The sequence below is a fragment of the Heptranchias perlo genome, unplaced genomic scaffold, assembly GCF_035084215.1.
Source record: "Heptranchias perlo isolate sHepPer1 unplaced genomic scaffold, sHepPer1.hap1 HAP1_SCAFFOLD_830, whole genome shotgun sequence".
Classification (NCBI taxonomy): Eukaryota; Metazoa; Chordata; class Chondrichthyes; order Hexanchiformes; family Hexanchidae; genus Heptranchias; species Heptranchias perlo.
The window spans coordinates 65,457-78,857 of record NW_027139867.1 but is presented as its reverse complement, the minus strand read 5'-3'; the positions used below and the strand labels follow the sequence as shown (position 1 = coordinate 78,857).

The 13,401-nt window shown below is 57.5% G+C and overlaps 1 protein-coding gene across 3 annotated transcripts in view; it reads right to left on the bottom strand.

The window, feature by feature from the left end:
* Window positions 1-10,419: 10,419 nt before the first annotated feature.
* The window catches only part of LOC137319386 (nck-associated protein 5-like), a 58,017-nt gene continuing 55,035 nt past the window's right edge, over window positions 10,420-13,401 (bottom strand). For all 3 annotated transcript variants that reach the window (XM_067981612.1, XM_067981615.1, XM_067981613.1), the window contains 2 exons: window positions 12,049-12,218; window positions 10,420-10,945 (listed from right to left, as the gene is read on the bottom strand). In XM_067981612.1, the coding sequence (XP_067837713.1) occupies window positions 10,673-10,945; window positions 12,049-12,218 (443 nt within the window). In that variant the 3' untranslated portion in view covers window positions 10,420-10,672. The remainder of the gene's footprint in view (window positions 10,946-12,048; window positions 12,219-13,401) is intronic.

Here is a 13,401-nt window from a genome sequence, read left to right as displayed (position 1 = left end):
ACACTCTCACCCACACTCTCACACCCGCACTCCCACACACTCTCCCACACACAATCACACCCACACTCCCACACACTCTCCCACACACTCTCACACACTCTCCCACACACTCTCACACCCACACTCCCACACACTCTCACACACACAATCACACCCGCACTCCCACACACTCTCACACACACTCTCACACACACTCCCACACACACTCTCACACACTCTCCACACACTCCCACACACTCTCCCACACACTCTCACACCCACACTCCCACACACTCTCCCACACACTCTCACACCCACACTCCCACACACACTCCCACACACTCCCACACACTCTCCCACACACTCTCACACCCACACTCCCACACACTCTCCCACACACTCCCACACACTCCCACACACTCTCCCACACACTCTCACACACTCTCCCACACACTCTCACACCCACACTCCCACACACTCTCACACACACAATCACACCCGCACTCCCACACACTCTCACACACACAATCACACCCACACTCTCACACACACTCTCCCACACACAATCACACCCACACTCCCACACACTCTCACACACACTCTCACACACACTCCCACACACACTCTCACACACTCTCCCACACACTCTCCCACCCACACTCCCACACACTCTCACACACACAATCACACCCGCACTCCCACACACACTCTCCACACACTCTCACACACACTCTCACACACACAATCACTCACTCTCATACACACATACAATCTCACACATAATCACGTGCACACTCATTCACACTCACACACACACAAACAGGGGTGTAAATGACAAGTTTGATTCTCTGCAGCCTGCTGTTCGTGCAGACAGAAGGAGAGAGAGAGAGAGCGAGAGAGAGAGGGCGAGTGCTCTTACCCTGCTCTTACCCGGGGAGATGGTTAATCCGCAGAGAGTTGCACACAACAGAAGGTTCATGATTCAGGGAATGCCGGGAGCTGGGAGATAAATCCCTGATTCTCCACAGGTCTCAGGTTCCTCAGGCTGCCTTTCCATGTCACCGATAGTTAATTAACGAGGTCTCCCTGTGGACCAGCAAAACCCAGACACACGCACACGCACATACATATACACACGCGCACATACACACACGCACATACACACACGCGCATGCACACGCACACGCACATACACACACACGCACATACATGCATGCACATGCACACATACACACATGCACACAAACACACATGCACGCACACAAACACACACACGCACATACACACACACATGCACACACGCACATACACACACGCATGCACACACACACGCACACACATACACGCACACACACAGAAGGAGAAGCTGGAGAGCGTGGGACTGTGAGACCACGAGAAACCGTTTGCCGCTCACACTCACAGACACAGACACCGAGCTGCCTTACGCTGGGCATTCTGACAAGTGACAGGAGGGGGGGCAGGGACAGACTGAATTTCAGCCAGGACCCAGAGTGGTGGGGGTTGGGCTGTGATCGGGAGAGGACGGACAGCAGGCTGCAGAGAATCAAACTTGTCATCTGCTGCAGTGAATTGTCATCCAACAGTCTGGGCGACGCATAAAATCCGACAGATTAATCACCCAAGGGATCATTGGGATATTTTTGCCTCTGAGAGTTTGCTGGTATTGAGGGGAGATTGTGGCATCTCAACCGAAAGGCTTTCCTGAGTTTTGACAGTGGGCTGTCGATAGGAGAAGGCAAACGAGAATTAATAGGGCCCGCCTGGGACCCTCAGATAGATCACAGGAGATATTCGACCCTCTGGAGTAAAGCTCCCTCTACACTGTATCTAACCCTGTACCTGCCCTGGGAGTGTTTGATGAGACAGAGTAAAGCTCCCTCTACACTGGGAGTGTTTGATGGGACAATGTAGAGGGAGGGAGGGAGGGAGTGAGGGTGGAGGGAGGGAGAGAGGGGGAGTGAGAGAGGATGGAGGGAGTGAGAGAGGGTGGGAGAGAGTGAGAGAGGGTGGGAGAGAGGGAGTGAGGGAGGGAGTGAGAGGGGGTGGGAGAGAGCGAGAGAGGGAGGGAGTGAGGGTGGGAGTGAGAGAGGGTGGGAGGGAGTGAGAGAGGGAGTGAGAGAGGGAGGGAGGGAGTGAGAGAGGGAGGGAGTGAGGGTGGGAGGGAGTGAGAGAGGGAGTGAGAGGAGGGAGGGAGGAGTGAGGGAGGGAGTGAGGGAGGGAGTGAGAGAGGGTGGGAGTGAGGGTGGGAGGGAGTGAGAGAGGGTGGGAGGGAGTGAGAGAGGGAGTGAGGGTGGGAGGGAGTGAGGGTGGGAGGGAGTGAGAGAGGGAGGGAGTGAGAGAGGGAGGGAGTGAGGGTGGAGGGAGTGAGGGTGGAGGGAGTGAGAGAGGGAGTGAGGTGGGAGGGTGGGAGTGGAGGGAGGGAGTGAGGGTGGGAGGGAGTGAGAGAGGAGGGAGTGAGAGAGGGTGGGAGTGAGGGTGGGAGGGAGTGAGAGAGGGGGGGCAGGAGGGCGGGACGGAGGAAGGAACGATCTTTCTGAGAGGGGCCTCGGTTCACCGCCTCGCCTGACAGACGGCCCGCCCTGCGAAGCCGCCTCCGACGGGGAGATGAGGAGAGCCTCGTTCAGCTCGGTCTCTCGGTCAGTGACACAGACGGACAGCGAGGAGTTAATCCCCGCTCGCTAAGAGCCCGCGATTGGAAGCAGCTCCTTATCTCTAATTGACGGACCTTTGAGAGATGGGTCCCCTGGACTCCCTGAAAAGCAGCTCAGGAAAGGGATAATATCACAAACCCAGAGCCGAGTATTGAAGAGCAGGCCGTCGGACGCCCTTTTTATTCCCCACCCAGACTCTCGGGGCGACAGCGCCAGCCTGTCCTGTCTCCCCGCAGACACTGATTCGACACAGATCTGTATTCCCGGCCCCCCCCGGGTCAACCTCACCTTTTCGAGGCCGTTCTTTCGAGGATTGGCTGCGGGGGCAGCTCTCGACAGACAGATTCGAAGACCCCTTCCCCGGCGGCCTTTCTGCGGAGCTGTGCCTCCGGAGGGGAAGCCCCCGTCCCCGCGTTCCAATATAACGCCCCCGCCCACCCCCACCCCGTCTCCTCCACCCCCCGACTCCCCGCTCACTCCCGTCCCATCGCCAACACGGGGAGCGAGGAGTTCCCCGAGTATCGGGTTCCCGGGGGGACAAATCAGGTTCACTGAGCAGACGTACGACAGGACTTCATTTCAATGCAGAGCGAGTGTTCGAAACAGGGTATTTGCAGCTTAGAGGGGCTGTTCACAGGAGCACTGCTCAGGATAGCAAGGAGATCCCCTGCTCTTCTTCCAATCGTGGCCCTGGGAGCGATCACAACCTCTTCAACAGAATGACGGGGCCTCGGTTTGACGTCTCATCCAAAGACGGCACCTTTGACAGTGCAGTGCTCCCTCAGTACTGACCCTCCGACAGTGCAGCGCTCCCTCAGTACTGACCCTCCGACAGTGCAGCGCTCCCTCAGTACTGACCCTCAGTACTGACCCTCCGACAGTGCAGCGCTCCCTCAGTACTGACCCTCCGACAGTGCAGCGCTCCCTCAGTACTGACCCTCAGTACTGACCCTCCGACAGTGCAGCGCTCCCTCAGCACTGACCCTCCGACAGTGCGGCGCTCCCTCAGTACTGACCCTCCGACAGTGCAGCGCTCCCTCAGTACTGACCCTCCGACAGTGCGGCGCTCCCTCAGTACTGACCCTCCGACAGTGCGGCGCTCCCTCAGTACTGGCCCTCCGACAGTGCGGCGCTCCCTCAGTACTGACCCTCCGACAGTGCGGCGCTCCCTCAGTACTGACCCTCCGACAGTGCAGCGCTCCCTCAGTACTGACCCTCCGACAGTGCGGCGCTCCCTCAGTACTGACCCTCCGACAGTGCGGCGCTCCCTCAGTACTGACCCTCCGACAGTGCAGCGCTCCCTCAGTACTGACCCTCCGACAGTGCGGCGCTCCCTCGGTATTGACCCTCCGACAGTGCGGCGCTCCCTCAGTACTGACCCTCCGACAGTGCAGCGCTCCCTCAGTACTGACCCTCCCACAGTGCAGCGCTCCCTCAGTACTGACCCTCCGACAGTGCGGCGCTCCCTCAGTACCGACCCTCCGACAGTGCGGCGCTCCCTCAGTACCGACCCTCCGACAGTGCGGCGCTCCCTCAGTACTGACCCTCCGACAGTGCAGCGCTCCCTCAGTACTGACCCTCCGACAGTGCGGCGCTCCCTCAGTACTGCCCCTCCGACAGTGCAGCGCTCCCTCGGTATTGACCCTCCGACAGCGCAGCGCTCCCTCAGTATTGACCCTCCCACAGTGCAGCGCTCCCTCAGTACTGACCCTCCGACAGTGCAGCGCTCCCTCAGTACTGACCCTCCGACAGTGCAGCGCTCCCTCAGTACTGACCCTCCGACAGTGCGGCGCTCCCTCGGTATTGACCCTCCGACAGTGCGGCGCTCCCTCGGTACTGACCCTCCGACAGTGCGGCGCTCCCTCAGTACTGACCCTCCGACAGTGCAGCGCTCCCTCAGTACTGACCCTCCGACAGTGCAGCGCTCCCTCAGTACTGACCCTCCGACAGTGCGGCGCTCCCTCAGTACTGACCCTCCGACAGTGCGGCGCTCCCTCAGTACTGACCCAGGAGTGTCGGCCCGGATTATGAGGCTTGAGTCTCTGGAGTGGGGGCTCGAACCCACGACCTTCTGACTCAGAGGCGAGAGAGAGAGAGAGAGAGGGAGTGAGAGTGAGAGAGAGAATCAGAGAGAGAGTGAGAGTGAGAGAGTCAGAGTGAGAGTGAGAGTGAGAGAGTGAGAGAGAGATACCCACGGAGTCACGGCTATCACCGATCAATATTAAATAGTGAACTGATCAATATTGCCAGCGGGGAGTTCGGTTTGTAGACTGGGTCGGGAGACCACGCCAACAATTCCCCACCTGCACACGGGGTCGGTTTGGGAGAATTTATCTGTTGGCGATGAAATGTTTACATGGTGTCTCACATTTCCTCCCTCGGGTGACGTGCACTCAGTCTTTAAAGATTTCAACAGATCCAATCTCCCAATTATTTCTTGAATTGTGCGAGAGGCTTGGCTTTGGACTCAGTGCTGTAAACAGTGTCTCCTTCAAGTGGGAATCTCACTCTCTCTGTCTCTCTCTCTCTCTCTCTGTCCCTCCCTCTCTGTCTCACTCTGTCTCTCCCTCTCCCTCTCTGTCTCCCTCTGTCTCTCTCTCTCTCTCTGTCACTCTGTGTCTCCCTCTCTCTCACTCTGTCTCTCTGTCTCTCTCTCTCTCTCTCTGTGTCTCTCTCTTTCTGTCTCTCTCTATCTCTCTCTCTCTCTCTCTCTCTGTCACTGTCTCTGACTCTCTGTCACTGTTTTTCTCTCTCTCTCTCACTCTCTGTATCTCTGTCTCTCTCTCTCTCCCTCTGTCACTCTCTCCCTCTGTCACTCTCTCTCTCCCTCTGTCTCTCTCTCTCTCCCTCTGTCTCTCTCTCTCTCTCCCTCTGTCTGTCTCTCTCTCTCCCTCTGTCTCTCTCTCTCCCTCTCTGTCTCTCTGTCTGTCTCTCTCTCTCCCTCTCTCTCTGTCTCTTTCTCTCTCTCTCCCTCTGTCTCTCTCTCTCCCTCTGTCTCTCTGTCTGTCTCTCTCTCTCCCTCTCTCTCTCTGTCTCTTTCTCTCTCTCTCCCTCTGTCTCTCTCTCTCCCTCTGTCTCTCTCTCTCCCTCTGTCTCTCTGTCTGTCTCTCTGTCTCTCTCCCTCTGTCTCTCTCTCTCTCTCTCTGTTTCCCTCTCTCTCTCCCTCTGTCTCTCTGTCTGTCTGTCTCTCTCCCTCTCTCTCTCTCTTTCTTTCTCTCTCTGTCTCTCTCCCTCTCCCTCTCTCTCTCTCTGTCTCTCTCTCTCTGTTTCCCTCTCCCTCTCTCTCTCCCTCTGTCTCTCTGTCTGTCTGTCTCTCTCTCTCTCTCTGTCTCTCTCTGAGGTTTTACAAATCTCAAAGCCGGCGCCTATACAACAGGAAGCAGCACCCGGGCCAGTGTTCAGCCATCAGGAGGTTGGGTTGACTGACATCGTTAGAAGGGGTAAAACCATCAGCCAGCACTGGCAGCTCAGCTCAGCCCCCTCCGCCCCCCCCAGGGACCCATCTCCAAGCAGGGCGCAGGAAGTGAGTATTCTCAGGATAGGCGATCTGGGGTACAGCACCGACAGTTGCTTCTACACCCCACCTCCTCCCCCCCGTCTCACCCCCACCCCCCCCCAAAAAGCTAGTGAGGCTGGGGGGCAATTGGAAATTTCCTGACTGAGAATGATAGATTTTTGTTGGGTATTAAGGGTTACGGAACCAAGACGGGTAAATGGAGTTAAGATACAGATCAGCCATGATCTGATTGAATGGCAGAACAGACTAGAGGGGCTGAATGGCCTCCTCCTGTTCCTGTGTAACAGGCTCGAGGGGCTGAACGGCCTCCTCCTGTTCCTATGGTCATCGTCACTGGGTGACAGCACTGTGGGAGAACCGTCACCACACGGACTGCGGCGGTTCAAGATGGCGGCTCACCACCACCGTCTCGAGGGGCAACTAGGGATGGGCAATAAATGCCGGCCTCGCCAGCGACGCCCACACCCCCGAAAATGAATCCGACCCAGCATTTAAATAACGACGGCAGCAAAAGTAAGGGAGGCTGGTGTTCATTCCATTTATTTACATCTTTCTCCTGAACATCGACCAGTAATATTTACACTGGCAACTTGCAGCAGGAGGCTCCGAGCTCGCTGTGAGGCTGAGACCATGGCACTCCAGCGATAACATACAGTCAAAGTTCTCCGTCGAATGGGGAGTCCTTCGCCCCAGCATTGCACGGCGGCAGAGAAACCGCGCTCTCTCTCCCCGCACCCCCTACCCCGGGACGGGGGGACCGAGCCCCTCGAGCCTTCGATCCCGGAGAGAGAGCCAGCGCTGTCCCTCCCGCCGTGCGAGCTGGATCCGCGCCGCCCGGCGCTGACCCGCGTCCGCTGACCCGCGGGGAATTTGCGGGGCGCAGGAAAGGGGGGAACGAGCGGCATGGGGAACGATCCAGTGATCCCGACTCAGTGAAAGTTCCAGATACCAGCAACTTTGCTGTGTGTCCCCGTGTTTTCAAGCTGTGAATCGGTACACGGTGCATTGAAGACTGTCCCTAATTTGTCATTTGTCCTGTGGTTTCAAAGTGCCTCTTGTATAATTTACCATGCGCGTTATTTGGGTGTCTCGATCAGTGCCCGTTTTTCTACAGGTGTCCCGTGTTTTGGGAGTGCCCATTTATAGATAGTTTCTTCTCCCTCCCTCTTTAAGTAATTATCCTTTTAAATATACATTGCATCCCGAGAAATTGAGCCATTGGTTTGTGTTTTCGAGGTAGCCCAGCTCTGGGTGGGGGTGGGGGAGGAAGGGGGGAGGCGGGGGGGGGGGTGAGGGGGTGGAGATACGCAAGGGGCGGAGTGCAACTGCACGAGGCTGAGACAGGCGTGACCAGGAGGCAAGTTTCCATATCTGGGCCAAGCCTCACCCACTCGCAGCCAGCCAGGGGGGGCCGCTTGCCTTTGTGGAGATCAGGGTGCAGACTAATTCGCCAAGCCCCCCGCGCGATTACCTTTACAACCGTTGTAATGTGGGTGATATTGGTTGAAGGGTATCTCGGCTTCCCCCGGCTGGAGAGTCGAGAACCAGGGGGCAGAGTCTCAGGATAAGGGGTCGGCCATTCAGGACTGAGACGAGGAGGAATTTCTTCACTCGGGGTGGAGAATCTTTGGAATCCTCAACCCCCAGAGGGCTGTGGAGGCTGAGTCGTTGAGTATATTCAAGGCCGAGATGGATAGATTTTTGGACTGTGGGGGAATCGAGGGATATGGGGATCGGGCGGGAAAGTGGAGTTGAGGTCAAAGATCAGCCATGATCTGAGTGAATGGTGGAGCAGGCTCGAGGGGCCAAATGGCCTACTCCTGCTCCTATTTCTTATGTTCTTATATCGGGCTACTGTTGGTGATGTTGGCCCTGGTGTTGGTGTTGGCCCTGGTGTTGGTGTTGGCCCTGGTGTTGGTGTTGGTGTTGGCCCTGGTGTTGGTGTTGGTGTTGGCCCTGGTGTTGGTGTTGGCCCTGGTGGTGGTGTTGGCCCTGGTGGTGGTGTTGGCCCTGGTGGTGGTGTTGGCCCTGGTGGTGGTGTTGGCCCTGGTGGTGGTGTTGGCCCTGGTGGTGGTGTTGGCCCTGGTGGTGGTGTTGGCCCTGGTGGTGGTGTTGGCCCTGGTGGTGGTGTTGGCCCTGGTGGTGGTGTTGGCCCTGGTGGTGGTGTTGGCCCTGGTGGTGGTGTTGGCCCTGGTGGTGGTGTTGGCCCTGGTGGTGGTGTTGGCCCTGGTGGTGGTGTTGGCGTTGGCCCTGGTGTTGGCGTTGGTGTTGGCCCTGGTGTTGGTGTTGGCCCTGGTGTTGGTGTTGGCCCTGGTGTTGGTGTTGGCCCTGGTGTTGGTGTTGGCCCTGGTGTTGGTGTTGATGTTGATGTTGGCCCTGGTGTTGGTGTTGGTGTTGGCCCTGGTGTTGGTGTTGGCCCTGGTGTTGGTGTTGGTGTTGGCCCTGGTGGTGGTGTTGGTGTTGGCCCTGGTGTTGGTGTTGGTGTTGGCCCTGGTGTTGGTGTTGGCCCTGGTGGTGGTGTTGGTGTTGGTCCTGGTGTTGGTGTTGGCCCTGGTGTTGGTCCTGGTGTTGGTGTTGGCCCTGGTGTTGGTCCTGGTGTTGGTGTTGGCCCTGGTGGTGGTGTTGGTGTTGGTCCTGGTGTTGGTGTTGGCCCTGGTGGTGGTGTTGGTGTTGGTCCTGGTGTTGGTGTTGGCCCTGGTGGTGGTGTTGGCCCTGGTGGTGGTGTTGGCCCTGGTGGTGGTGTTGGCCCTGGTGGTGGTGTTGGTGTTGGCCCTGGTGTTGGTGTTGGCCCTGGTGTTGGTGTTGGCCCTGGTGTTGGTGTTGGCCCTGGTGTTGGTGTTGGCCCTGGTGTTGGTGTTGGCCCTGGTGTTGGTGTTGGCCCTGGTGTTGGTGTTGGCCCTGGTGTTGGTGTTGGCCCTGGTGTTGGTGTTGGCCCTGGTGTTGGTGTTGGCCCTGGTGTTGGTGTTGGCCCTGGTGTTGGTGTTGGCCCTGGTGTTGGTGTTGGCCCTGGTGTTGGTGTTGGCCCTGGTGTTGGTGTTGGTGTTGGCCCTGGTGTTGGTGTTGGCCCTGGTGTTGGTGTTGGTGTTGGCCCTGGTGTTGGTGTTGGCCCTGGTGTTGGTGTTGGCCCTGGTGTTGGTGTTGGTGTTGGCCCTGGTGTTGGTGTTGGCCCTGGTGTTGGTGTTGGTGTTGGCCCTGGTGTTGGTGTTGGTGTTGGCCCTGGTGTTGGTGTTGGTGTTGGCCCTGGTGTTGGTGTTGGTGTTGGCCCTGGTGTTGGTGTTGGTGTTGGCCCTGGTGTTGGTGTTGGTGTTGGCCCTGGTGTTGGTGTTGGCCCTGGTGTTGGTGTTGGCCCTGGTGTTGGTGTTGGTGTTGGCCCTGGTGTTGGTGTTGGTGTTGGCCCTGGTGTTGGTGTTGGTGTTGGTGTTGGCCCTGGTGTTGGTGTTGGCCCTGGTGTTGGTGTTGGCCCTGGTGTTGGCGTTGGCGTTGGCCCTGGTGTTGGTGTTGGCGTTGGCCCTGGTGTTGGTGTTGGTGTTGGCGTTGGCCCTGGTGTTGGTGTTGGCGTTGGCCCTGGTGTTGGCCCTGGTGTTGGTGTTGGCGTTGGCCCTGGTGTTGGTGTTGGCCCTGGTATTGGCCCTGGTGTTGGTGTTGATTTTGGCCCTGGTGTTGGTGTTGGTGTTGGTATTGGCCCTGGCGTTGGTGTTGGCGTTGGCCCTGGTGTTGGTGTTGGCGTTGGCCCTGGTGTTGGTGTTGGCATGGGCCCTGGTGTTGGCGTTGGCCCTGGTGTTGGTGTTGGTCCTGGTGTTGGTGATGGCCCTGGTGTTGGCGTTGGCCCTGGTGTTGGCGTTGGCGTTGGCCCTGGCGTTGGTGTTGGGCCTGGCGTTGGTGTTGGGCCTGGCGTTGGCGTTGGGCCTGGCGTTGGCCCTGGCGTTGGCCTTGGCGTTGGCCCTGGCGTTGGCCCTGGCCCTGGCGTTGGCCCTGGCGTTGGCCCTGGCCCTGGCCCTGGCGTTGGCCCTGGCGTTGGCCCTGGCGTTGGCCCTGGCGTTGGCCCTGGCGTTGGCCCTGGTGTTGGTGGTGTATGCCGAAACACATTGCCTATGATCATAGGTGAAGACTGTCCACTCGGGCGAGGTACATTGCTGGGACTGCTCTCCAGCGAGAGGCAGCGGCCTCTGGAGATGAGGAGGAAAGAAAAATAATAACACTCGAAAGGCGATGAATGGCCCAGATCTCAGAACGTACGTCTCTCTGAATTGCTTGGATTGATGTGACGTGGAGAGGTTTGAGTTGAAGGCAGCACAGGATCGCGAGCCTGCTGTCACAACTTGAATGGAGGTGGAACAGAGCTGCCTGTCTCAGTGGCAGTCGATGTATCTCGATCCATCAGAGATACATGCCTTGCCGATCTTTACCCAACGTGAATCTTCACTGGTTGGACATTTTTGCTGCTTCTTCTTTGTTGTCCTTGTCCATCTGTTGGGAAAGTCCCTGGAGACGACAGGGAGATGTTTCACCCCTGACTGTTCCAAGAGGAGAGACTGTCGTACAGCGAATCGCCGAGAGACTCCGAGATGTCCAGGGCCGCCTGCCTGCGGGAGGACAGAATCGCCTCTGGGAGTCCGTTCTCTCCCTGGCCTTTCCGCTGCCTTAGTTCGCTGACAGCGTCCTGCCTCTTCTCCAACGCCTCGAGCGCCTTGAGTGTGTGGAGATCTCCCAGAGGGTAATGAGGCAGACGTGTCAGGCACAGGCCCTTTGCTGCATCGTCAGGACACCTCGCGCTTTTCTGTGAGCAAAAAGAAAACTTTTGGTATTTGCCTTCACAGTTTTTGTTTACACACACACAGACATGCACAGACACGCGCACACACGCACACACACACACACACAAACACACATATGCACACACACATGCACACGCATGAGCGCACAGGCAAGGAAACACGTACACACGCGGACACATACCCAAACAGACATATGCACATGCATGGTCACACGCACAAGCTCACAGGCGAGGACACACACACACACGCGGACACACATACACACGCACATGCTTGGACACGCACACACACACGCATTGATGGACACATGCACAAACACGCACGCACGGGCACACACACACTCAGGTAGACATAAAAGATCCCATGGCCACTATTTCGAAGAAGAGCAACGGGAGATCTCCACGGTGACCCCGGGCCGATATTTATCCCTCAACCAACATCACTAAAAATACAGATTATCTGATCATTTATCACATTGCTGTGTGTGGGATCTTGCTGTGCGCAAATTGGCTGCCGCGTTTCCTACATTACAACAGTCATGAAAGGCGCTGCATAAATGCAAGACCTTTCTCCGGGAAAACGCATGGCGCAGCACACTATGACTCCATGGTTCTACGGCCCTTTGGCCTATGACACCATGACTATGACCCTTTGGCCTATGACACCATGACTATGACCCTTTGGCCTATGACTCTATGACGATGACCCTTTGGCCTATGACTCTATGACAATGACCCTTTCGCCTATGACACTATGACTATGACCCTTTGGCCTATGACACCATGACTATGACCCTTTGGCCTATGACTCTATGACAATGACCCTTTCGCCTATGACACTATGACTATGACCCTTTGGCCTATGACTCTATGACGATGGCCCTTTGGCCTATGACACTATGACTATGACCCTATGGCCTATGACTCTATGACGATGACCCTATGACCCTATGGTCTATGTCTCTATGACTATGAGCCTTTGGCCTATGGCCTATGTCTCTATGACAATGACCCTATGGTTCTACGACCCAGTGGCCCTGTGACCCCACGACCCCAAGACTCCATGCCCCTATGAATCTGCTTCGTAATGGCTTAAAGGTGCTTACCTGTGTGTCGGTGGCCCGGTGCTGGTACAGGGGCTGGATTTGCCCTTCCCTCTCCGACACACACAGGAAGCTGTCCATGGGAACGCCCATCGCTCTGGAATCAGGGAAGGTCCAGCATTTGCCCTGCGGTGCTCTGAACTGAGGTAGGTAATTCCTTGGAGCCTCTGCATCTTGAACACATAAAGGGAAGGGTTAGTGCTGGGGCCGTTACTCTCTGGCTGAGCTGCCCCCCCGGCCTTGTGCTCTTAATCCCACCCTTCCCCTAATCTTCTCCCACTCTTTTCCGGAAGGTGTTAGCTCCATCCTTGGTCACTGGGTTCAGTTCTGGGCACCGCCCCTCAGGAGGGATATATCGGCCTCGGAGGGGGTGCAGAGCAGATTCACCAGAACAATACCCGGGGGCTAAAAGGGGTTAAATTCCGAGGACAGGCCGCACAGACTGGGCTCGTATTCCCTCGAGTGTAGAAGATTAAGGGGTGATCTCATCGAGGGGTTTAAGATGATTAAAGGATCACAATCAGCAATGTGATAATGATCAGATAATCTGTTTTTTTTGTGATGTTGGTTGAGGGATAAATATCGGCCCCAGGACACCGGGGAGAACTCCCCCCTGCTCTTCTTCAAAATGGAGGCTGTGGGAAGTGTAACATCCACCGTTAGAGGGCAGGCGGGGCCTCGGTTTAATGTTTCACCCGAAAGATGGCACATCCGACAGTGCGGCGCTCCCTCAGTACTGACCCTCCGACAGTGCGGCGCTCCCTCAGTACTGACCCTCCGACAGTGCGGCGCTCCCTCAGTACTGACCCTCCGACAGTGCGGCGCTCCCTCAGTACTGACCCTCCGACAGTGCGGCGCTCCCTCAGTACTGACCCTCCGACAGTGCGGCGCTCCCTCAGTACTGACCCTCCGACAGTGCGGCGCTCCCTCAGTACTGACCCTCCGACAGTGCAGCGCTCCCTCAGTACTGACCCTCCGACAGTGCGGCGCTCCCTCAGTACTGACCCTCCGACAGCGCGGCGCTCCCTCAGTACTGACCCTCCCACAGTGCGGCGCTCCCTCAGTACTGACCCTCCGACAGCGCGACGCTCCCTCAGTACTGACCCTCCGACAGTGCGGCGCTCCCTCAGTACTGACCCTCCGACAGTGCGGCGCTCCCTCAGTACTGACCCTCCGACTTTGCGGCGCTCCCTCAGTACTGACCCTCCGACAGTGCGGCGCTCCCTCAGTACTGACCCTCCGACAGTGCAGCGCTCCCTCAGTACTGACCCTCCGACAGCGCGGCGCTCCCTCAGTACTGACCCTCCGACAGCGCGGCGCTCCCTCAGTACTGACCCTCCGACAGTGCAGCGCTCC